We start from the raw sequence: 27,377 nt of genomic DNA, 5'->3' as shown, positions 1-27,377 counted from the left end.
TTGATTCCAAAAATTTTATATATTCAGACAATTTTATCACAATTTTTAGTAAGAAAGCCAATAACAAGAACACTAGAAAAACACCTTTTTCATCAATGCTCTGATATCAAACCATAATGCTTTCAAGTTCTCACCTTCATGTAGGCACATTTAAATTCATGTACATCTCACACATTAGAGAAGTGATACCTCATCCCATCATTAATATCCTAGCTTTTTAAAAATGCATTATGACAAAGTAGTTGTGGTGGTTTTACAAGCAAGCTTGTAGGCAACCTACACTGAAAACACATGTGACTCTAGCAGGTGCATCAAAACCTGCCCTGATTACTGAGCTTTTCTTTCAGGAACTTCCCTTTATCATACTTTGGCCAATATTGTGCGCAATATTCACAAATCACTAATCGAAAATAAGAAAAATAAACATTGTAATGGTTTCTCAAACAATATACGTATCAGAGTTAATATACTGATTTAGGGAGACGGTCCTCACAAACGTAGTCCGGCATCCTGGAAAAAATTGTTGGCTTGGTTCTGAAATGTTCTACAGCCAATCGCCACGCCTGATGAGTAACCAGCTTATAGGAATTTCCGTAGGCACACAGATACATTCGTTTGAATAGCATTCTTTGCACCACACGAGCTTGGATAATCATGGACATTATTTCCCATTAACACACTCAAAAGGGAAAAACAAAAGGCAGAAACATGTATGATGGTACGGTTGAGTCAGTTGAGACAAAAGTGCCGATCGTTTACATTCGAGTGACTGGCCAGAGCATTTTCTGCTTATCCAAGGTTTTCGTTTGAAAAGCTCTGTGTGTCACTGGCTTGGACCTTTCTTCTTATTGCTCCAGTAATTGCTGTAGGCCTCTCTAAACATGTTTTTGCAGCATAGCTTAGCCTTCAGGCGGGAGCAGATGAGGAAGGAGCCGCCCATTTTGCGGTGCAGGGAGTAGGTTTCTTCAGGTGGAGGGATGAGGCGCTGTTTCAGCATGACGGGGATGAGGTTGTGGATGCGCTCCGTGGTGCTCTGCAATCCAAAGTCAAATGGCTCTTCGGAGGCAAAAGCCTCACCCAGGATCATCACCGCATCCACGTGGGCATTCAACATGGTCTGGATGAGGAGAAGAGGTTGTGTTAACATGACTATCGTATGTGTAGCTTAAAACAAAAATATCTGGTATATACTACCTTAGACTCATAACCAGTCAAGAACTTCATATCTATGGATCGCTTCAGCACTCCTTCCCGATCGCCATCTGCTGCAGCCTTGATGATCTGTTTTAAAGAGGAAGATCTAATCAGTTAAAGAAATAAAACATCCACTACTTTCTATTTTAGATGTCTTACCTCAATATAAACATCAGTAAAACTCTCATCAAACCCTCTTGTTGCACCAAAGTCCAGCAAAGCAACCTGTGGATTGAAGAACAGCTTGATTATTAAAACAAACAAAAAAACACATCTAAGAGATGAAGCCAAAACAATATACGTACTTTTGATTTACTGTACAAAAAAAAAAACTCAAATAAAATCAATATACACACACTATGGTTCAAAAGTTTGTGGTTGGTAGGAAGTTAATATAAATGTACATTTATATGATAAAATGTTGTTTGGAATAAATGTAAAGTTTTTTTTTGTTGTTTGGAATAAATGTTATATATATATATATATATATATATATATATATATATATATATATATATATATATATATATCTATATATATATATATATATATATAAAATCAAAGGTAATATTAATAGTAACAGTAATATTGTGAAATATTATTATCATTTCAAATATCTGCTTTGCATTTAAATATATTTTAATATGTAATTTATTTGCGATGGCAATGATGAATTTTCTGTAGTCATTACTCCAGTCTTTAGTGTCACATGATCCTTCAGAAATCATTCTAATATGCTGATTTATTGTTCAAAAAACATTTCATATTATTATTATTATATTGCTGCTTAATATTTTTGTGGAAACTGATTAAAAAAAAAATCCCCAGAGGAATAGGAAGTTTAAAAGAACAGCATTTATTTGAAACAGAAATATTTTGGAATATCATAAATGTCTTTACTGTCTATTTAGATCAATTTAATGCATACTTGCTGAATAGAAGTATTAATTTCTTTGAAAAACTTTTGATCAGTAGTGTATTTATCTACAACACCAATCAAAGGTTACTAATTCCTATTTTCTACATTTTAGAATAACAGTAAAGTCATCAAACCTATGATATAACAAATGAAAGTAAGGGAATTATGTTTAATGCATCAAAACACTAATATTTCAGCTTCTTCAAATACACCAGGATTCAAGCAGGTTTAAAGCAAATTAAGCCAAGTGTGTCTAAACCAGTAGTGTAAATAACCAGGAAAGATCAGTGATAGTGACGCTCTTACCTTGTGGGTTTGTGGATCATAAAAGAAATTGGACCAGTTAGGATCCGTCTGCATGTATCTGAACTCAAACAGCTCCCTCAGACACAGGTTGAGGATGTTCTCGCAGATCTATGCAAAAATAAAAAGTATGGTTACTTCACCAGCACTGGACTGCTTTAATGAACACGTAGTACTTAGTATAATGTCATAAATCAGTTCTAACTCAAAACAAAAGTGTTTTTCTAGCTGTGTTATGCATTAATATTTTAGTTGTATGTTTTTTTTCTGTTTTTTTGTTTTGTTTTGGTTTGTTTCATTTATTTTTTTTTTGGTTTGATCAACACAGTTATTAATTTTTAAACTGCATTCCTTGCATGTTTTTCTTTTTGGTATGGACATGACCTTGTTTACACTTTGCCCTACTAATGTAATAAAACACTTCCACCACCAGGTGGTGATAATGCTTCAGGAAGATCACTGGCTTCCACACTGGCCACGTGTAAGACCATGTGACTCAGGCATCATAGAATACAATGTGACCAAATTTTAATGTGCTTCTATAACTTGCTAAACAAATGCTATATGCAAATTACTGTAAATAACAGTAGGAGAACTCAAAGTACTAGAAAGTAATATGTATTCCAGTCCAATAAGGTAAAAATTGTTCATAATCCAATTACAAAAAATGTTTTGAATGTTTGTAAATAGATAGACAATAGCCTTAACCCACTCATATAGTATTAATTTGATTTGTGAATGTCTTAAAAAGCCTTAAATTTGATTTTAAAAGTCCTGCAGATGCCCTGGTAGATGTAATGGTCTGGTTTCACTTCATTTCATTCATTGCAAAAACAGTTTTACCGGCACTGGCGAATACCTCATTTTTCAACTCTTGTGAAAGTCCATCAGCCTGATCCAAGGGAAATCCAGGCACCAGTTCTGTGGTGAGGACGTGCTGGCTGCTGAGTTCGTCAATTACCTCTGGCACGTAGAAGAAGGGGTGATCTTTCAGGAGTTCCCTGCCAAAAACCACAAAGCTTCTGAGTCACTGAGCATAAGTCAGCATCCCCGAAAAAGCATGCCACCCAGCACGTGCACCACAGACAGGACGTGATGATGAACACACACACACTGCTTCTAAAGGCGTGTGGGAAAATCCAAGACTATTCTCTGGGTGTGAGGATATCCACAATGAAGCCTAAAATGAGGGTACGTCAGCTTGAAATTATAGCTTGCCAAGTAATAATGGTTATGTCAACTTTGAAATGCAATCAAGCTAGCTATTTGAAAATGTATCTAGCTACATGAAATATTATTTATTTATATATATATATTAGCTGCACATTTCTGCATTGCAAAGTAATTTACTTACTTTTTTTTTAAATACTTAAATCAATGTATTTTTCTGAGACACAGAATGGCATAAGATAAAGCTTTCTTTTCTGAGAAATTCTCAAATTTAATTGAGGTTTATTCCCTAAAATAAGAAAAATATCTACCAATGGGGTAGGAAAACTAAACTTCATTCAAAGGGAAAACAAGTTTCTCTCTAATGGCAGATATTTTTTCTTGTTTTAAACATAAACACACTTAGTTTTGACAAATTTCTTCAAAAATATTATTTTTGCATCTTAAATGTATACTGATTTAAGAACATTTAGACTGGAAAATCACAAAAATACTGAATAAGAAAGTAACATGTAAACACTACTGAATGACAACTAAATTGAATGTGAATCTTTACTGAACCGGTTCAACTGAGCCGTCGCTAAGCCTCGGCTTTATTTTTACAATTTATATTATTCTATAACATTCTGTAAAACTACATTGCAAACACCATTTTAATAAATCTTTAAATAAAGCTTTACTAACTTAAAAACATACTGACCAATTAGCAACTGTTTTCAGATGATCTTTTGCTCTTTTCTTATCTAAGTCTACGGAGGACTGATAAGTTGGATAGTTTCTGTTAAACTGCATTTAAAACTTTTCAAATTGATTGGAAATATAGATTCTGTTAGGTTATCAACAGTAATCACAGACCATCTAAAGGTCAACTGTCCAAATGAACCAATTCAATAAAATCAATTGGGCTACCTGACAAAGAGAGGATATTCTAGAAGAAGTGTTTGATTATTTCCTCAGCTCTTTCGGATGCAAGGCTGTGCGCGCAACGTGTTTAAACTACGTCAATACTTGCAGGAAACAAAAGCGTTACATCATTTTGAAAAGAGCTTATCTGCTGAACACTGAGAGTCTCAGTGGTCTACTCAAAAGTAGAAGACACATCTCATCTTGAAGCCATGAACGTAACTGTATCTCTCTCTTGGAATGCATTTCATTTTTCACCCTCCCTGTGAAGTCAGGGTCCCAGTAGAGAACAGGACATAGGGTACGGGCTTGTCAGTGTTTATTATTTCCATTTGTGCTATATTTAAAATATGTCAGCACGTAAACTGTTCCTTAAGATCAAATCATTCAATCCCTGGCATACAAGCTAGGTGGTTATTTTTGGGCTGAGGCCACAACGCTCCAGACGATACAGTGCACAATCATTTGGAGCAGTTGTAGTGTTTATTTTCGTGTGTGTAAACCTTCCTTTCAAAGGCATTATGGTACAGGATAGATTTAGCTTGGGTATGAGGCACATGGCAGTCTGAAATGTCCTGTAGGCTATCTATGAGGCCACAGCCGCCCAGGATTTTATAAAGCGGTAGATTAATGAATAGAATGATGGGATGATCTGAATTAGAAGTGAGAAAATGTCCACTCACTTGAATTTCCGAGCACACTTGGCTTCCCTTATGTAATCACACTCCAGTGCCAGCTCACGTCGCATCACATCTATCAAATGCTCCGGGAACAGACCTGCATATTCACAGACAAAGTCAGACATGAGTCAGTAGGTTAGTTCATATTTTAAAAAAATGATCTGCGTCACTAAGAGGTGGCACTCACAATTCCTCAGAATTTATGCTTCCCTTGTGAAAAAGAAGTGCACTTAATTGTATTGAGTGTGTGCTTGTAGTGTACTTCAAATCTTAAAAGTATATTTAAAAGAGATTGTACTAGCAGATAATATAATTGAAATAAAGAACCATTTAAGTGTAGAGCCCTTTATGATGTCAAATTTAAGATTTACTATAAAGTACAATTAAGTCATTAGGTTTTACTCATCTTTTATCATGCTTTAAAAAAAAGTAAACACACGACAACACACATTTCAATAGAAATTTAAGTATACTTTAGTTATATAAATGCTTGTCAGTACATTCAGCAGTACATCACCATATTTCAAAGACAGTAAAAGTAATTATGAAATTACATATAAAGATATTCATAAGTTCAAATAATTGCATTTAATATAAACGTAAACTACATTTAATTGGAATTAAGTGCCTGAAAACAAGTTCATAAAGTATACAGGTGCTGGTCATATAATTAGAATATAATCAAAAAGTTGATTTATTTCACTAATTCCACTAAAAAAGTGAAACTTGTATATTATATCATAACATCATTCATTACACACAGACTGATATATTTCAAATGTTTATTTCTTTTAATTTTGATGATTATAACTGACAACTAAGGAAAATCCCAAATTCAGTATCTCAGAAAATCAGAATATTGTGAAAAGGTTCAATATTGAAGACACCTGGTGCCACACTCTAATCAGTTTATTAACTCAAAACACCCGCAAAGCCTTTAAATGGTCTCTCAGTCTGGTTCTGTAGGCTACACTATCATGGGGAAGACTGCTGACTTGACAGTTGTCCAAAAGACGACCATTGACACCTTGCAAAAGGAGGGCAAGACACAAAAGGTCATAGCAAAAGAGGCTGGCTGTTCAAAGAGCTCTGCGTCCAAGCACATTAATAGAGGGGCGAAGGGAAGGAAAAGATGTGGTAGAAAAAAGGTGTACAAGTAATAGGGATAACCGCACCCTGGAGAGGATTGTGAAACAAAACCCATTCAAAAATGTGGGGGAGATTCACAAAGAGTGGACTGCAGCTGGAGTCAGTGCTTCAAGAACCACTACACAAAGACGTATGCAAGACATGGGTTTCAGCTGTCGCATTCCTTGTGTCAAGCCACTCTTGAACAACAGACAGCGTCAGAAGCGTCTCGCCTGGGGCTAAAGACAAAAAGGACTGGACTGCTGCTGAGTGGTCCAAAGTTATGTTCTCTGATGAAAGTAAATCTTGCATTTCCTTTGGAAATCAGGGTCCCAGATTCTGGAGGAAGAGATGAGAGGCACACAATCCAGGTTGCTTGAGGTCCAGTGTAAAGTTTCCACAGTCAGTGATGGTTTGGGGTGCCATGTCATCTGTTGGTGTTGGCCCACTGTGTTGTCTGAGGTACAAGGTCAATGTAGCCGTATACCAGGAAGTATTAGAGCACTTCATGCTTCCTGCTGCTGACCAACTTTAAGGAGATGCAGATTTCATTTTCCATCAGGACTTGGCACCTTCACACAGTGCCAAAGCTACCAGTACCTGGTTTAAGGACCATGGTATCCCTGTTCTTAATTGGCCAGCAAACTCGCCTGACCTTAACCCCATAGAAAATCTATGGGGTATTGTGAAGAGGAAGATGCGATATGCCAGACCCAAGAATGCATAAGAGCTGAAGGCCACTATCAGAGCAACCTGGGGTCTCATAACACCTGAGCATGTGCCACAGACTGATCGACTCCATGCCACGCCGCATTGCTGCAGTAATTCAGGCAAAAGGAGCCCCAACTAAGTATTGAGTGCTGTACAGTGTTTATACTTTTCATGTTCATACTTTTCAGTTGGCCAAGATTTCTAAAAATCCTATCTTTGTATTGGTCTCACGTAATATTCTAATTTTCTAAGATACTGAATTTGGAATTTTCCTTAGTTGTCAGTTATAATCATCAAAATTAAAAGAAATAAAGATTTGAAATATATCAGTCTGTGTGTAATGAATGAATATAATATACAAGTTTCAATTTTTGAATGGAATTAGTGAAATAAATCAACTTTTTGATGATATTCTAATTATATGACCAGCCCCTGTATAATTTCTTTTTTAAAAGAATGCTAAAATGTACTTGTTTTTCCACAAGGGTTGGCAAGACATTAAAAAATATCTTGGGTATCTAGCAAAAAGGAGGATCGACAACATTATGGTGGCATTTACAAGCTTAAATGAAAGTTCAGACTATGTTTAGAGGATTAGGCTTCTCTGACAGCTGAAGATTTAACTGGCATTGATCATGCAGCAGTCGAGAATGGGGTCAATGAAAGTTTCAAAATCAGTGCAATTTCATAAGTTTATTATTTTGACAAAATATTCCTAGAAAATCCAAAATATTTTAGAGCCTACAAAAATAGAAAAAAACATTTTTTCTTGAGCTCCAAATCATCATATTAAAATGATTTCTGAAGGATCATATTACACTGAAGACTGGAGTAATGATGCTGAAAATTCAATTTTGCCATCACGGGAATAAATTACATTTTAAAATACTGAAATAGAAACATTTAAAATATATATTTTAAAATACTGCTGTTTTTTTAATCAAATGCAGCCTTGATGAGCATAAGAGACTGCTTTGGAACTCAAACTTTGAAATGGTAGTGTATACTTACTGTAAAAAAATAAATAAAATAAAATGCATTAATTAAAGATTCTAAAAAGTCTCTAAAATCAATATTTTCAGGGTGACCGTAGGAACCTTGACAGAAGATGATGTGCAACCTGCATAGCAGTGTCTGCTTCTTAAAATATTAAATTATACTAATTTGGACTGGGAAATAACCAGAGGCACCCACATTTTGACACATATGCCATCCACATGCATCCAATAATTTATTTGTCTAAAGTTCAAAAAAATCTAATGTATGTGTATTCAGATCACCTTCAGGAAGGGCGTTGCTCATGCTCAGGACAGTCATCAGGTTATTTACGTCACTGTTGATACTCTGTGCGACTCCGGGGTACTGCAGGAAACAAGAGTATGTTAGACTGGGCTCAAAAAAACAACAACAACAAAAAACAATATTATACAGTAGCAGTTCATTTAGTTCAAACCGGTAAGAGTATCAGGCAGACATGGACTGCTGACAACAACAACAAAAAAACACCTCCAGCAAGACAGCCTTGACCTTTTTGAGCACATTTTTGGGGGATAGTTTATTTCAGAACATTTCAAAACTGTTTGTTTTACTAAAAAAAAGTAGAGAGGAGAGATGCCAGACTTAGGTTATCTAATCATAAACATTCAAGTCGATATCTTTTGCAAAAGCAGTTAGCAGTAATTGCTCTTTGGACTTCAAGCAGTCGGTGCTCCAACTTAACCTATTAGAAGACTGTTAAAAAGTGCATTTTACATGTACGTAATAGGAGGAAAGCTTTGTTTGTGATTTTGATGTGGAATGTGCTAACACAAACAAAACAATATATTACTGCTAAAAACCGTTCTCTGAAGAATGATGTGATTAATGGAAGTATTATGTTACATGTAACTGATAGCTAATAAATTTAACAAATTGCACTAAACTTTCACTACAACTTGTTTCTTCATTTAAAAAAAGTATTTTTTTCTATTTAACCTTTGATTGGTCAATGACTAAAGCAGCTGCAAAAAGATTGTTTTATATTATGTGGCGTCCAACTGAAAATGAACTGTAATCTCATCTTTAATGGCCTTTAAGCATTATTGATCGGCAGGAAGTTTTTAAGTTAGTACTTTCTGCCTGCAACCAACCTGGATTTTCATGGCGACTTCTCGACCGTCTTTCATCCTGGCCAGATGCACCTGACCAATGGAGGCAGCAGCAAAGGGTCTTTCCTCAAACAGATCTAGTTTCTCCCTCCAGTTCGGTCCCAGGTCATTATTCAAGGCTTTCTGCACAGATTAAAAAGCAACAGATGTGTATTTAAAAAAAATACAAATACTGAATTGATATGATTTTCAGATGTATTTCAATATTTTGTAGTTTATGTAGACGGTACCATCATCTGTTTGATGGGCATGAAGTCAGCACTCTGACGCACACGTTCGAAGATCTTGGCCAGCTGTGGGTTGATGAATGCATCATCTGAAACATTAAACACACATCCAATGTTGAAATAGTATAGTGCAACTCTTTAACAAATGTCAATTGAAAATGATGGCCCCAGTTTATATCTGGTATTAACATCCTTCCTGGTTGATCCGATCACAAGTGCTCAGCAGAAAGATTGCCAATTACATTAACATCAAATGTGTTTCCCGTGAAAATGCATTTTAACTATTAATGCAGCAAACTGCTTGCAAACTATAAAAAGTGTAGATACACTATCATTTTGGTAAGTTTTAATGTTTTTGAAAAAAGTCTCTTATGCTCACCAATTCTGCATTTATTTGATCACAAATAAATACTGCATGTGAAATATTACAACTGAAATTTTTAAATAAATGTTTTCAATTTTAATATGCTTGGCAAAGCATATTTTTCAGTTCAACATGATCCTTTAAAAATCATTGAGAAACCGTGATTGTATAAACATCGTCAAAATCACTGTAAAGAATGGCCTCTCATGGTTTATTTTTGTGCAAAGGTTCGCTGATAGGCGAGTAGCTGTTGTGTTTAGGACACATTAGTGTTTACACAACAAATCTGATGTGGTCAAATGCTTTCCTGAACTTTCAATGTGGTTTGAATGATTGGATAACTTTGCATTTCATGCTGCCCACTTATGATTGGATCACTCAAGGCAGATGATGTTAATTCCAGGTATAACGGGAGCCTGTTTTTTCTGCTTCTTATAAAGTTCTTATATAAAAAGGGTGTCTGCAAATACCAACAATACAAAATAGTCTTGCATTTCATCTTGCTTATTCTTTAATAAATCTGTTGTCATATTGCATGTTTACTGGGCTGCAGTGCACAGTCAATCCAAACATGTAAACAGGATTTTAGAGATGGTTTCACGAGAACTAACTGTCTGACAGATGTACGCCATCGTAAACACTCAAGTCTTAATGAGCCAGTGAGAGAGAGAGATGAAAGAAAGGAAGAGATGAGTGAGAGAGAGAGAGAGAGAGAGAGAGAGAGAGAGAGAGAGAGAGAGAGAGAGAGCGCTAAACAACAACTTGCTTGATCCAAACCCAGTCAAATGTAGAACTGCTAGAGAGTTGAAGATTTTCAATTTGACTGGCTCTATGTACATCATAAGTGACTATTAAAAAATAAAGCTTATTTTTATGATTGCCATGGTTTTTATCCTGGTTTACTTATTTGACCCAGATTCGTCAGATTCTGTCGCTGAGGAATGTGGGCTACTAAAACCCTATTCAGGCGGGACTAGTTTTCCTGAAGGAGGTTCGAGAAATCAAGTGTCAATAAATCATATGTTTCATAACCAACATTAGAACAACCCTTTAGTTTGGACATCTCTTGATGGGTAATTGTGTGTGTTGTCCTTTCAAAACTTCCTGAGGTGTAACATAAAGGTCACGTTTCTGGCATAGCTGTGGGCTTATTTTGGAGCCTTTCCGATGCGAGCGCCGTCCTTCACTGCCAGTCAAAGGGATCTGCAGCTTACAAAATATTGCCTATCTTGATGAGAATGATGTGGTGCATGAGTCCAGTGCATGAGCAGCGGCTGAGGTTTGGAAATGTCATGCATGGAGGCTGTGCTACAATGATCTATGCGCTGCATTCTTGATCTGGTGACACAGATGCATTTGTTCTCACTTTCCAATACACACAGAGCGGGGGAGAATGACCTCACATGCCTACCAGAAATAATCAACATATTTGCACAGGGAAGAGAGCCATTTTTGTCACAGAAGAAGTCAGACAATATTTGAGTTGCTAGTCAATGCAGACAGAATGATTCAACGATTTTTCAAGAGTTATGAACTAGAAAGCAAATCGTCTCTGTTATTTATGTTATTTTATTTACAGTAGAGTTTGACTGGTGTAACCCTTTAGATAAAAAGATCTTTATGATCACAAGAACAAACTAATTCAAGTGTGTCTAGACTGGTAGTGTTTGAGGACCCTAAACAGTCAGCAAGCAGAAAAGTTAGCATCCATTTTCCACCACTGAGTGGAAAATAACGCAGGAAGGACACATGAGGTTATTTTATCTTTAGACATTTGCATATCAGTGTGAAAATAAATCTCATCTCCAATTTCTCTGCACCTTTCTGTAAGAGGATTACAGTCACTCATATCATCAGGCTGTAAACCCGAAACAGGCCTAGATCACGTACCAGTCTAACTTGAGAATGGCCATGACTTACAACCATCCCAACACTGGCAGCAGCCGTGGGTTATGAATCCTATCAGTCTTGGAGGACACCTCAACGGCCCTAATAAATCCTTGAGGAGTGACCTGGTCTAATGTGGTGAGTTGTTATATACAGTACAAACAGAATTCTCTTACCCTGTATACTCAGCATTTGGCCGAGCTTGAGGGCCGCGCCACGCACTTTACACAAAGTCCTGACGATACGCTCCGCATTGGCCTCCGAAAGGAAGGGGCTGTTGTCCAAAACTGCCTTCTTTTCACCTATGTGAAATTACAAGAATCTGTCAACATTTTGGACTGAAAATACAACTTAAAGGAGTAGTTCACTCAAAAATGTAAATTTTTTGACTGTCAGACTGTCATTAATATGTTTTAACTTTAAATCCACCAACATATTTGTTTAGAACTTGTTTGGAATTTATTTGGATTTTAACTTATAAATGGTGCTTGATCTGTGCATATTTCTCTCCTGATTTAGACAAGACAACGTCTTTATTGGAGAAAACAATATTATGGATGGAAGGCTAATATTTTTAGCCCGAAGCAATGGTTTGAATTGAAAAACATCTTGAAGAATTTGTGTATTATAAACATGCCGGACTGGATTCATGTGGATTATTGTGATGTTTTTATCTGCTGTTTGGACTCTCATACTGATGGCACCCATTCACTGCAGAGGATTCATTGGTGTGCAAGTGATGTAATGCTAAATTTCTCAAATAAATAAAATATTCAGCACAGTAATGCCCTAATGGGAAAAATGGACCCATATTTTTCATACAGATGTCCAAAAATCTCAGACAACCACTGTATGTGACATTTGAAACAAAAAAGAGAATCCGTGTTGCTGAGAACCATTTGTCCATGTAAACAAAACCCCACAAACTGCTGGATCAGGGTCTCCTTTATCTTTGTGAGGACATTAGTGCTATTCCTGGATGTGATGATGAGGTCAAAGGTAATCATTATCCAGCACGTCGGATGTCTACATAGATAAGATCTAGTTACATGCTGCTGTCCTCAGAACACATTTACACTCTCAGTTCAGATATGCAGTCAGACTGACATAATGCAACTCTGTAGATAGCTAAACCCTGCAAAGGACCAGTTTAACAGGAATCTATCTAGTATTCTCTTAATATGATAAACAAAGCTTTGAGCTTTTAGTTGCAAGCAAGTAATTATTTTGGCATTTTTCAATGACACTCTTCAAATAATTAAAAAGTTTTTAACCCAATATTCAAGATTAACAAAGTAATTCTGATAATTGGTTACTGGAAAAAAAAAAAAAAAACTTAATCTAAAAATTGAGAACACTTTTTTTTTTTTTTAACAAAAAACAAAACATAACATCCACAAAGTAAAAAGTACTGCATTTAAAGACAAGCCTGAATACTTAATAAATTAAGCATTAAAAAAAATTCAATCATATTAAACTAGTTTGCATTCAGAATTCTACATTAAACTCACCTCTGCAAAGTAAAATAAAAGAATAAAAAAATATGTTTGTGTTTATAATCTTTAATTAAAATGTAATGATTTTCTAAACCTTTACAACAAAGGCACGCAACAAATGCTGATTCACGTTGCCTTTAAACACGCCAAAACAACAGTGGCAGTGTATGTGTCGGACTAAAGCTCTCTCTGTGCCATAAGAAGATTTGAAGTTGAGCTGAGAGATCCTGGATGATGGAAGGGGTGCACATATTTGCATGCACAAGCGGTGAATGAGGTTAAACATTTCAAGAATGAAGGACAAACTTTTAAGAAGAGTACATTTCAATAATCTATTGGCATTTTTCATACCAATTACACAGATGCATATAAATATTTTAACGGCTCATCTCTACATTAAAATGCTGCCTTGACAGCAGCCTAATTTAAGTGCACTTTAGATCAGGAAACTCTGTAAATGTTACTGTGTGTATATTATTATACATACGTTCCAATTTAAGCAAACACAGACAGTCAAAAAGAGCAATGGTGCTCTCCTGTCTAAGAGTAAATAATACCGTACACACACTAGATTTTCAGTACTGCTTGTACTGAAAGAAAGGATGAATAAAAAAAGGAAAGATCTTTTCACTGCTATAAATGATGCACACTGGTTAAGATCAGGGTCATTGTGGGTTCTTGTAAGTAGTGCACTTGTGTTTATGTGTGGGTGACTTGAACATAAATACCCACAATCTCTTTCCAATTCTTTCCTGTCTCCTCACTCACTATCTCTCTGTTAATGAAATGGTTTAAATTCCAAAAACAAACAAACCAAAAAATCTAACTGCATGCAAATTTATCATTTTTAAATCACACTATGCCACACAACATCTCAATAATCAATAAAATGTTCTAATGAATGTTTTGCTGTTATAAGAGCAAAATGCAAAAGTGTCATTTCATTCACTGATGTGCTTCACTCAGCAGTGCTAAACAAGCACTGCATATACTTACTTGATGGCAATCTGCCAAAATAAAATCTAGCTGATTTTAGGTTATAAAATGATAAAATTCATATAAAAAAAAATACTAAAAAACAACTGTATTATAGCATGTGTATTTTATTTTAAAATATAACAGTATTATTACACATTAGTATTTTATTACTTTATTTAAAATAAATAAAGTGCAATAATATTACTATTATTGAACTTATTTTTTTATAGAATTAGTTATATTTAATGGGTCACACGATGTGCAATGTGAGCACAAAACCAAATCTCCATGTGCTCTCATGAGAACCAGACTAAAAAAAAAAAAAAAAAGTTATGTGCACCTCTGACTAATAACAACAATAACATTGTACTGATCCAAATTGTAACCAGTTCAATTCTAGTAGATAATGCAATTGCCTTACCATTCTTCTCCTCTGATCTCAGGCTTTTCTTTGCCACTTCTGCCAAGGCTCCAATACCCAAACCCAAAGCAAGACCTGCAAGAGATTTAACAAAAAAAAAAGAAAGTAAATGGTCCATAAATGAACAGAAGTTAAATGCTGTAACAGTCATTATCTCACACCTCATATCAGCACTTCCATCATGTAAACAAAGCTTTTTTAAAAATGAGCTGTATATGTTAGACTGATTTGTGAAAAATAACCACTACAACACTGGAGCTTTATAATGTCAACTTGACAAAAGGAAACACCAAAATAGCATTTCCAAAACACTGTGTCAGCACATTTTTGCTGTGGCAGAGCTGAGAATCAATAACAAGTTTTGGTGCAATCTTCAGTAGTTATGTAATTTTGTGATTAAGCAACAACATTTGGGAGGGGCTTCAAGTCGGTTGTAAATCAAGCAGCGCAACTAAACCTTAGTGTAATCCTGCAAAAAATAGGGCTGATGTTTTCACCCAGGTGTTTTTTTCAAGTCTTTACACGCCTTACAGAAACACGTGTAGTTTTGACGCTGACTCTTATCCCGTTCAAGTTTTTCATTAAGACTTCCGGGGAGGTTCTAGGTCAGTTGTGGTTGATGATTAAACAGGTTCGTGTTTTTATGTCTTTATGGCTGCAGGAGTTTAAGCACTCCAAGAAAACACAAGGGCCATGCCAGGGTGCTCAACAACTGCAACATCTGATGCACTGAACTGCATTTTCTCTTTTTAAAGAAAACATTTGTGTTCCATTGTACATGCATGGACTAATCCACATATTTGCCCAATCCAGGAAGCAAAAGTTCCAATCAAAAATAAGTATAGGATAAAAAAAGTTTGGAGTCAGTGAGATTTTGTTTGGAAGATTAAATTAATAGTTTTATTCAGAAATATTGCCTCAAATTGGTTACAGTAAAGGCATTTATAAATATTATAAAATATTTCCATTTCACATTATTTTGAAATTTCTATTCAAAGAATCTCAGTTTACACAAAAATATTAAGCAGCACAACTGTTTTCAACATTAATATGAAGAGATGTTTCACCAAATCAGCATATTAGAATGATTTCTGAAGGATCATGTGACACTGAAGACTGGAGTAATGGCTGCTGAAAATTTTGCATTGCAATCATAGGAATAAATTACATTTTGAAATATATTAAAACAGTTATTTTTAATTGCAATAATATTTCACATTACTATTTTTAGTGTATTTGTGATCAACTAAATGCAGCTTTGCGAACATAAGAAATTTTTCAAAAAACATTAACCAATCTTACCAACCCCAAACTTTTGAACTATTATTACTACATATACTATTATAGCTATTTATTTCAAATTCAGAAACATCACTGTAATATTTGCACATTTTGTAAAAAGCAGGGCTCTTCTTTTGTATGCTGGCACAGGGGGCTTTAGATGGCTTTCCGATTGCCCGATAGCATGAGCAAGGATACTGCGGGCCCAAGCCTCATATTACAAAAACAGAGGGATATGCTTCTGAACATAAACAAAAGGTAAACAAAAATGAACATGCTGCCTAAAAACAGTTTTTAAGGCACTGATTTAAGGGTCACTAAAATTGAGATGAAGAACGCAACCACATGAAAGCATGCCAAAGTGATGGATACTATTCTCAGACGCAATTAATCACTATATTTAACTATCCAACGAGAGCCAGAGGAATGGAGCCAGAGAAGGGTGGAACCGGATAGCTCATGTCCAGGAGTGAGGTCAAGGTGAGGACAAAGATCAGATACATCTATAACATTACACCACTTTAAAATGCGACAGCTACATACAAATCACTATATTCAAACACAAATAATGTTTCCTCTAAATTGTCTACTGTTAGTATAAGTCAAAACACTACTAATATTATTATTACTTTCACCAAATATTCAATTATTAACAAAGATTGAATTATTAATTAACATTTATACTTTAAATTCTATATAATTTATAGAGTTCGATCTGATGACAAGGATTCCAACACATCACCCAGCATGCACAGTGCACACACACTAATAGCAGATGAGAGCAGATATATGTTTAACATCTCACTTCGTGAACGTCAGTGGAAAACTAGCATGCAAGCAAACCTGTGACAGAGAGCTACTGTGACCACCAGTGTTTAATTTTCCCATGTGACAGCACTTTTGACTCCAAACCCTCGGCTATATCCATCCATTCGCTGCCTGTAACTGTATTCAGCACTAGTCCTCTGAGAAATCACTGATAGACTGTCTTTTGAAGAACAAAAGCGGGTAAAATTACACACCAGAATGGGACGCTCTATCTCAGGGGAAACAGGTGATGCACATTCCCAGACCGGTTAAGCTCTGACCCATAATCCAAGGCAAGGGGCAGCCACAGTCTAAGATATTGCTGGTTAAAATGTAGATTAACCTTGACCCCTCAATCTGGCTCTGACATGCTGTTTGAGGAGAGAGACAGAGCTCTCTGGAACAGGCCTTAGATCAGAGCATGAATAACAACAATACCAGAAAAGACAGCAGCCTGGAAAGCCAAATATACCAATCCAGAAACTATGTCAAGTCTATTTGATATATTTGGTGGAAACACAGGCTGTGCAAAATTTGAAGGGGACTTGTGGTCTGGTGGCCTTGGCTTGTTGGGTTTGAATGCACCACGCAAAAGCAAAGGTTTTGAATTACCAGTTGCATTGTAGAAATGCCCTAATTAGTGTAATCCATGCTTAATTTATTCCTCCAATGAAAGAGTTCAGTAACAGGAGAGTTAATAAGTGTAAAATATTCAACTAGCCATGTAAACTTAAGTCTGCTCACATTCTCATTTTTGGGTGAACCCTCCCTTTAATACTTTTATTCAGCAAGTGTGCATTAAACTGACCAAAAGTGACAACAGTAAATACATTTATAATGTTAAGGATTTATTTAAGGTTTTATTTCAAATAAATGCTGTTCTTTTGAACTTTCTATTCATTAAAAAAAAAAAATAAAAAAAAAAAAAAAAAAAAATTATTAAGCAGCTCAACTTGTTGAAAACGTTCACAAGCCCCAAAATAAGCATATTAGGTTGACTTCTGTAGGGTCATGTGACACTGAAGACTAGAGTAACCCCAGAGTTTTCAAACTGAAGACTAGAGTAAATTCAGCTTTGCATTACAGGAATAAATTACATTTAAAATCTATTCAAATACAAAACAGTTATTTTAAATTGTAATAATATTTTCACAATGTTACTGTTTTACTGTATTTTTGATCAGATAGTGCAGCCTTGGTGAGCACTTTAGGTGAGTTCTTTCAAAAACATTTGAAAATAATCTTACCAGCCCTAAATTTTTGAACAGCACTGTATGTACATATACATAAATATATAATAATTTTAGTAACCTTACCTCCAAAATTCGCTAGTCTCCCAAGCCGTGTGACCGGTACCTTCCGCTCTCTAGCTCTTTCACTAAGCTACATAAAGAACAGACATACAATAGACAGTTGTGGAGAACAAGACACATTAACAGTGCTTCAATGTGTTATGTTATTCCAATTACAAATTATACTTTTTTTTTTTTTTTAAAGTACTATTTTCTTAACTCAAAATTATGACAAATTCCACAATTTGTATGATCCATCTAAGACTACATAAAAATAAATGTGGTGTTTAGTGGTCATATATGTGTTAGTTTACTCCTAATACAAGCTTTTACTGATACACAGTAATTTTTTAGTTTTTATTTTTTGCAGCAAACATTTCATAGGGTCTTCAATAAACTGCAATCAACTACTAAGGGCTACTTTAGGGTTAACAAGTAAGTTGCATTGCCACTATTATTATCCTCTGTAATGCATGACATATATAGGTGGAACAACTGTCTATTTACTCATGGGTGATGAAGGATTGGAAAAGGTCGCCTGTACCATTTGTTTATGTGGTTTGGAGCCGTTTCGCTTTGCCTCCCTGGCTTTTTCAATGTCCTCAGCTGTGATGCCTCCCACAGAAGAGTGATCCTGGTGATAGGATCGTGTTTGTCCGGTGAACTGGCTTGTAGGGTCCTTGTAACCTTCGAACAGCTTTGATTTTCCTGAGGCCTGGCTGTATGTGTGCGCAGCAGCAGCTGTGTTAGCGTCCCTGAAAACTGAATCACTGTTCAAACCTCCATGTGCTTTGCTCTCAAAGTCCTCCTCTGAAGCTGTGAAGTCATACTTGGAGTCCACGTCTGTGTTGAAATCAGAAACACTCTGCTGGCCACCTGTAAACTCCTTAAAAAGAAATATATAGAACATCTTTTAGTTATTTCATGTGCTTCCCCACAGTTGAAATAAACAAATGCTGTAATTAATGCTATATTGTAAATAGAGGCATGGCTAAAGGGTGCCATTAGACACGGGCCATGTTGCATAAACTGGTTAGACTAGTCTTAAAAAGTTAGCCATCTAATTTGTTTTCTTCTAGACTGGTCATAACAGTTTAAAGTCAGCTACAAAAATTTAGTTTGGCCCAATTTCAATGAAAAAAGTGAGACTGATTATCTCTTGGCTAACTGCTAGTTGGTCAAACTAGTTTCAAGAGGTCTTACATTTAAGGACGGAGAGACAAGATTCGTGATATGGCTTAACGTAACAATTAAGCCTAAGATTTCATTTCATAAAAAGGGGCGCTGCACGTTTCGAAGTCAATATGCAGCATGGGTGTTTTTATATGAATGTGTCTCTAAAGGGAACCAACTGTCCTCAGAAAAGTTTTGATAGCATTTTCATTTAATCTTACCTATTATGTGTGATAAAGTAGCGTTTGAGCACAGCGCTGCTTTGTGTACAGCTGTTACCAGGGAAACCTATATTTCTGCCATTTCAAAAGCCCCACTTAGGCTACGTTTACACTAGTGCGTTTTAGTTTTAAAGCGCTACGGTTACGCGTGTCGTTTACACTACTCCGGCGTTTTCGACTCTTGAAAACAGAGACTTTTGAAAACGCTGCAAACCCCGTTTTAGTTTGAAAAATTTGGGTTTGGGGTTTCGTTTTAAATGGTCCGGAGTTTTGGATTTTTAAAATGATGGTGTGGATGCCGTTTTTGTTTGTGAGTTTTGTTGGTTGGCGTGGCTGCCAACATTCCTTGTTCGTATTTTTTGTGGTTGTATGATTGGTCATGTGACCTGCATTTTCAGTTGTGTAGTGTGGATGGAGATCGTTTCTGAAATGCAGTATAAACAAGTGTAGACAAGGATCGTTTTTATTTCACAAACGCACTAGTGTTAACAGGGCCTTAGCTGCAGAGAATGAATTAGCATTTTCAATAGGCCCATCTGCTGTTTTAGTTCAGACCAATGCAAACTTTTTATGCAGCAAACACGCAGAGTTGTAAATGTGAGATAGTCAGTAAGATTTATATTATTTATATGCTTGACTCATCCCTTTTCTTAAAAATGGTTTAAAGGCTGGTGATGTTTATCATTTTATAAACCTGTTTCTGAACTGCAAATCATGTCACTGTACAGTTTAATGTCAACACAGACATTGTCTTACCCCGTTTAGTGTTAATTTTATTTGTGAGGGCCTTAAAAAGTGTCATAAAAAGCCTTAAATTGTTTTTTAAAAATGCTGCAGATATCTTATAAATAGTGAAATAAAATTAAAGGGTCATAAAAAGCCTTAAATTGTTTTTTAAAAATCCTACAGATATTTTATAATAAGTGAAATAAATTTATTTATATATATATATATATATATATATATATATATATATATATATATATAATTTTTTTTTTTTTTTTATAAATATATATTTTTTTTTTTGGTCTGGTCTGAATCTGAGGAGTACCTACCCAAAGGGTTACCAGGGATTTTACAACACAATCAGGTATGCATTTCTGATGTCTGATAAAGAAACCTCAAAACACTTTGAAATGCACAATCAGTTCCAGAGGTTTTGATAGCACAAATAGCTTGGCAGCACACACCGTGCTCCTATGCTCTGAAGGCAGTAATCTAATCTCCGGGTAGGCCTACATTTTATTTGCATAATCGTATTGCTGGAGTTATTATATCTTAGGTGTGTTGTGGAGAAAAACAACAGAGGTGTAACCCAACACCATTATGTGCACACTGAATTAGAGAAAACCATACTGGTGATTAATCGAGGAATAACTGACGCATGTAACCATAAAACATTAAAGTAATGAGTCATGAAAGGCCTTGGTAAAAACAAAATAAAACCGTTTTAGGTGGCTTATTGCTACTTATGGTGTTTTCTAAAAGCAACACGATAAAGACTACCAATGATCAATACGTAATAATAATAATAATAATAATAATAATACAATATTTATTATTAATAGTATAGCAAATATAATATTTTTTTGTTATTGTTATAATAATTTAAAAATAAATATATATATATTTTTGATAAAAGTTTTTTATGCTCACCAAGGCTGCATGTATTTGATCAAAATTAAAGTAAAAAACGCAAGATTGTGAAATGATACAACAACAATAAAAAACTGTTTTCTATTTTAATATATTTTTAAATATAATTTAATCCTGTGAATGTTCAGCATCATTACTCCAATCTTCAGTGTCACATGATCCTTCAGAAATAATTGCAATATACTGATTTAATGCTCAAGAAACATTTCTTCTTGTTATCAATGTTGAATACAGTTGTGATGCTTAATATTTTTGGGAAAACTTTGATACAATTTTTATAAATAAAGTTCAAAAGAATGGCATTTGAATTTTTTTGTAACATTATACATGCATTAAGGCATTAATGCATCCTTGCTAAATATTTGAAATAATCTATTTAATACATCTAATTTATATTAATATAATTATTCAACCAAAAATGTGTGATAACAGTGGACTGTTTACAGCAATGGTTTGTAGAAACCTGTCTCATTACTGTAGAATTTAACTAATGCATTGTCACAGCTACACTGCCTATTTTACAACAGCGTCAAACATTTCTCATCCAATCTAAATTTATAGCCAGAACTATCCATTTTATAATGGAAACTAATAGCATTTATAGAGGTACCCACCTGGAACTTCTGCATGGCCACACTCATGCCCTGTTCAGCTGTCATTTGCATGCTCTGGCTTACAGCTTGGAACCCACCACTACGCAGAGAGCCTGCCTGGGTCTCAATCAAGGCCTGGCTGAGCTTGGCTAGGCCTCTCATCAGCAACAACATGTCACCTGCCATGATGGTTCCTCTTTACACCTACTGTACAGGAGAAAAGGAAGTGATTCAATAGCCTCAACCTCAACCGTTTTTAAGCCAACAATGATGGTGGAAAACAATCACAATAATTGTATGCAGTTCAAAAAAAAAAGAAAAAAGAAACTCACAAGCATAACATTTACTGTCACTATGGTACAATGAGCTGGTAATACCATTGTACTTTGATATGTACCATTATACTGAATTATGACTATAATGACATACAGTACTTACATGGTACTCTGCGGTATTTCAAAGAATATTATGGTATAACCATAGTACATGTATTACTGTGTTTCATGCAACACTAATATATATGTTTTTTTGGGGCTATAAATAAGCTTGTTAGTGCAGAGAGAGACACCAAAGCAATGTAGTGTGGAGTGCTAGCAAAAACATTAATAATACATGTATAATAATGCATTGTATATGGTTGTTTATTTAATAGTGACGACTCGTATTATCTCTTTAAATCAACATCAGAGTGTCATCGGCCATCAACAAAACAGCTGTTATCAGTTCTTGGCAGCTCTATCAAAGGTTAAACATTTTCACGATGAGACAAGTGTCAAAGTCTTTAGTCAATGACTAACGGTCTTACAAAGTGGCTGCACACACTGAGTCAATCACAATAAGCATATGAGGAGCTAACTTGCGATTCAGTCTAATCTAGGGTGTGCGATTTATATTGTCTACGATAATATCATAATTGCTGCTTAAACTATATGTGATTTGACATTGAGTAGATCGCAAAACCCAAACAAAAACATACTCAGAGAGTGCACGCATACACTATGAGATGTAGGTTAGACTACAAATATACAAATATGCCCCCTTATGACTTTTATATTTATCATCTAATATAGTTAAAAACACACAGAGTTAAGTTTTTTTTCTCTTAAAATCTGTAAAATTGCAAAAGTGATATTGATTTTATAACAATCCTATAAACAAAATGTTAATAATAATTGACTTACATTTTAGACACAAGTTCTGTTTTTGTTTTATTTCGTCAATGAGAATGGTTTCAAACAAAGCCACAGCAAAACAGATTTGCTTCTCTGAGCAACACATAGTGGTGTTTCGTTACTGAATCAATCAGCCGTTTGAACAAATCGGTTGAATGAATGATTCAATGACTTACCTACTGACTTGCATTTAAAGTAAATTTTCCTTTTTTCCCCAAAATAATTTCAAATATTAGTATTCAAATTTTTTTATTTTTTGTTATTATTTATGCATTTGTAACTGCAGGTAATCTGCATTCATGTCCTGCGTTATAAAAGGTACATTTCATTTCTGTTACTCCTGCAAACTAACCACCACACAGAATATGAAGAACATCAAAAGCTTTGGGAGTCAGCTGTCCCCGTCAGTCCTAAACCTGCCAAAACACGAGCACATGCTCAGCAAAATATTGTCTAATTATTGTTATATATATTGTTTAGTTATTGTATTGAGATATAATTTTTTGTCATTATCGCACACCCCTAGTAAACACCACTGTAAAACAAAACGATGAAAGGGTTATTATTCTTTATTCTGCCAGCTCACCACTATAAAAAATGCTCTTTACTTACAAAGCAAGGTGGAAAATGCAAGTGGTTTTGCACCAATAAACTCTGAGGCTTCGGAGTGCAGACACAAACAAGCTTAACCGAGGGGAGGGGATGGATGAGAGCTTGACTCTCCTGTAAATAAAGGGCTTTAAACCTGGCCTCTTTCCCGAGGTAAAGGATTGCCTACAGGGAAAAAGCTCTCAAAAAGACCTTGAGCAACTTGGCAGGATATAAACACACCTCATGTGTGAAAACAGGTAAAAATTCAATGTTCCGTAACATTGTAGTCACATACTTAATTCTGCAACGTGATCATCCCTCAGTAGCTGACAGGAAGATATGACACTAGAAAACAAGGAAGTATTCTGTTTCCATTTTAAAAACAGTCTGGCTCTGGAGCATTCAGTATTGTTACACCTGAGAGAGGCTGCACATGCCTAGACATATCTGCATATTTGCAACTGAGACATTTAGCATGTCAAACTAACAATGCTTAGTGCAAACACTAAACGCTCTGTTGCTTAACAAAGGAGCACATTGCCTAAGCTTCAGGGACCTACTGTGTCACAACTGCAAGATGTTTAACGCAACTGAATATACAGACTTACATTCAATATGGGTCAAACTACAACACCATTCAAAAGTTTGGAATTTGTAAACTTTGTAAACTTCCAAACCCCTTCATTCATCTTCTGAACACAAATAAAGATATGTTTGATAAAATCCGAGAGCTTTTTGACCCTGTATATACAGCAATGCAACTAACACGTTCAAGACCCAGAAAGGTAGTAACGACATTGCTAAAATAGTCCATGTGACATCAATGGTTCAACCTTAATTTTATGAAGCTACGAGAATACGTTTTGTGTGCAAAAATAACTTTATTCAACAATTTCTTCTCTTCAGAGATCCACGATGCACCCCCCTGGAATGATGCTGCAGAAATGCAACAGTTGACCTTTGTTGTGCAAACTTTATGTTATAAATTATTTTCAGCTTAGTCTAATGAATTTTGTAATGAACATACTTAAGTTTCAGCCTTTTAACCTACTGGAAAGGCTCACAGAGGTCAATTCTCCAGTTCTACAGGCTTCTGTGGTATGTGTATTTTCAGGAATACTCAGTGGGTGGTCAGTGAGATGTAGGAATATTTAACACATTAAATGCAAAACTTATGCAAAGAATTTATTACATCTGTGATGCTTGAAATCAATGAAAATATTTGTGTATGGTTTTAATGACAACGCATAAAGTTCTACAGAGAAAGTATCAGATAATCTTAGGCCATCTCATATCTTTCAACTGTCAACACCCTCTCATTTCCTTCACAGCCAAAACAATGGCTGCTCCTCCCCAGGACAGGACAGGCCTCTTAATACATCACACACTGAAGTGTCAAGACAGACAACCATGAAAAAAAAGCAACAAATGACAGCCATTTTAGGACACCCTCTTCTGTGGCAAACCAATCACAGCTGTTATGTCATATAGAAGCGGAACATGAGTGAAGACAGGTTGAAATATGCTTCGAGATGCAGGACTTGTGGCAGGAAATCACCAAAAGGCCACGCTAATATAAGTGAACCCAAACAACATATGAAAATCACAGCCAATCAGTTTGTTAGGGGAAACACCCCTTTTCTTTCTTTCTGTTTGTATGAGGTCAGGTTGTGAGTTACTGAACCAAAAACAAGTGGCACATGGTTCCATAATCATAACTGATAAGTGTTCATAAATACATAAATTCATTATAACTATTATTACTATAAATACATAATTTATTAATTATTTTATTTATTTTATATTTAATTAATTAAGCTTTTTATGAATTTTATTTTGTTTAATTTATTTAAATTTAATTTTAAATGCCATTTTAATTTCACTTAAAATTAAATAAACATAAGGCACTGATTTAAATAACTAAGCAATAAATTATTCAAATAAGCAATTATTTTACGTGATTCAATTGGCATCTGCCTGCCTGTTCAATTAGTTTGCAGTGAAGCAATAAATGAAAAAAAAAAAAAAAAAAAACCTACATTAATTGTGCCCTGCATTCGGGTCATTTAAGCTAAATTCTAGGCCGGTGCTGGCATTTAGTATCCAAGCAGCTCTGCAAAATAACAAAAAAAAAAAAAAGGAGTATAAACAAAGATTTGGCTTAAGGCTTATGGTTTTTACAAAGAGGTGATCTCCACAACAGCTGCCTTTATTTCATTTAGTTAACACATTAACACATCTCTGAGCTTGCTTTGCATAAACTGCACAGAATGGCCTGCAAAAAAATCATTTATTTTAGTCAGTATCATGGTTTTGTTTTTCTTTAAAAATACCTAAACATCCTTAAAATTACTTACTTAAGCAGCAAATTTATGTAAGACTTTTTTAACCTGTCAAGAACTGACACTTTGAACTACACTTTTTGATTTTGAAGCATTTTTCTTTTTAGAATTATGCTTATTCTTCAATGAGTTTGCAAATAGGATAAAAAAATAAATAAACTTAATTCAAGATATATTGTCTTCTCAGTCAAATGTGAAGACTTTTAGGAATCTTTCCTAAAAAAAACAAAACACTAAAATTGTGCATGTCATACATGTCAACTTGTTGCCAGCGCTTACTGTTTTAAAAGAATTTCAGCACAAAAAATCACCTGCAATCCTAGAGCATTTAAAGAGGAAGGGAAAATGTGTAGTGTAAACAGATCTTGTGCTTTGACAGAGTTTTGTATTGTGAAGATTTTTGCACTCCAATGATAAGCGTTATTAATGTAGTGTTGTTTGTTTATGGGGAGTTTTTTGAGGCCAATATATAAATGTTCCCATTACCACGTGGACAGAATCAAAACACATGCACACAATGTACGTCTAACCTCACCAATCTATATGTACAGAAATAGTATATACATATAAAATATTCGAACTCAGATCAACGCGCGATAGGAAGCATGCAACACACGACACGTGAGTGTACCCTGCCACCTCCGGAGGTCTGTGCAGGCCACTGTCCTAAAATACACGTTACTTAAAAACAATCCGCGCTCTTTTCATTCCAGATTATCAATCAATTAGTAATATACCTTAATGTAAGTTTATTCATCCTTAGAACTTAGATTTATTGGTGCTTACCCCCAGAATAGTCAAATTTGTGGCTGTGCTCACTGTCCAGCTCTCTTTGTGCGCTGGATCTGCGTCCATGAGATGAGAGCTGTTTACCCTTCTCAAGTGTTCTTGACAGAGCTGTTTGGCTCCTCCTCCAGTCGTCTACTATTGGTTACTCAGTAGATGCGTGGCCACAAGGAGGCGGTGCTTAGAAACTTTATCTGCGATTTTATTGGTTCTTTTCTTGTTCACTCAACGAAAGTGCTGACGAAGGACAAACATTAAAAAAAAAAACACTCAGAACAAAAGACATGCGGTAGTAAACTAGTGATGCGCCTAAAAAACACAGTTTTACTAAATTAATTGCTATAATACAAATAATAATACAAAAGTAATTAATTTGGTCTGTCTGATGCTATCACTATTTCGACTGTTTATTACTAGTTATTCATGAGCAGTTGCGTCACGACAATTAAACCGATTCCTATTGCAAATTCTACCAAATTATACTGCTGAATTTACGCATAATTCAATTTCAAAACAACATACTTGGCCCTTTACTGCCATCTAGTGGTCCAAAATCACTTCAGTTGGCCCAAAAACATTAAGAACAGAGGCGATTATTGCCCCAACATAATTCACAGAAACTGAAAAGCATGTGTCTGAATCTAAAATATCTATGAAATGAATCTATAAAATATACAAATCAATCAATAAATATAGGCCTATTTATACTGCCTGACAGGAGACTATATAACTGATCCTGCAATGCAGGGTATTTTGTGTGATTAAAAATAAATAAAAAAAGTGACTCAACTTTTATTGACCATATTCTACTCTACACTATTCTATTCTATTCTATTCTATTCTATTCTATTCTATTCTATTCTTCAGTTATTAATAAAATATTAAAATATAGTTGCATGTACTGTGTTTTACCACTAGGTGGAATACATGTCATA

General features: G+C 35.1%; 1 protein-coding gene across 1 annotated transcript; it reads right to left on the bottom strand.

The window, feature by feature from the left end:
- On the bottom strand, positions 1–26,596 carry LOC109093700 (atypical kinase COQ8A, mitochondrial-like). Its single transcript, XM_042778063.1, has 15 exons — positions 26,443–26,596; positions 21,573–21,758; positions 18,453–18,794; positions 17,933–17,999; positions 14,529–14,603; positions 11,810–11,935; positions 9,386–9,471; positions 9,138–9,278; positions 8,289–8,370; positions 5,173–5,266; positions 3,276–3,417; positions 2,420–2,527; positions 1,354–1,419; positions 1,195–1,281; positions 1–1,117 (listed from the first exon to the last, which is right to left on the bottom strand). The coding sequence occupies exons 2-15, from the start codon at positions 21,735–21,737 to the stop codon at positions 824–826; spliced, it is 1,875 nt and encodes a 624-aa protein (XP_042633997.1). The 5' UTR covers positions 21,738–21,758; positions 26,443–26,596; the 3' UTR covers positions 1–823.
- Between the last annotated feature and the right edge of the window lie 781 nt (positions 26,597–27,377).

The sequence above is a fragment of the Cyprinus carpio genome, chromosome A20 (genome assembly GCF_018340385.1).
Source record: "Cyprinus carpio isolate SPL01 chromosome A20, ASM1834038v1, whole genome shotgun sequence".
Lineage (NCBI taxonomy): Eukaryota > Metazoa > Chordata > Actinopteri > Cypriniformes > Cyprinidae > Cyprinus > Cyprinus carpio.
Note: the sequence above shows the minus strand (reverse complement) of the source record. Positions and strands in the feature narration are given on the sequence as shown.

Excerpts from the sequence above, each read along its gene's own strand:
- LOC109093700 (XM_042778063.1), bottom strand. The coding sequence starts at position 21,737 with ATGGCAGGTGACATGTTGTTGCTGATGAGAGGCCTAGCCAAGCTCAGC. Across the intron at positions 18,000-18,452 it reads CCAAACCACATAAACAAATG|CTTAGTGAAAGAGCTAGAGA; the intron begins GTACAGGCGACC and ends TTCTTTATGTAG. Across the intron at positions 1,420-2,419 it reads ATGATCCACAAACCCACAAG|GTTGCTTTGCTGGACTTTGG; the intron begins GTAAGAGCGTCA and ends TTCAATCCACAG.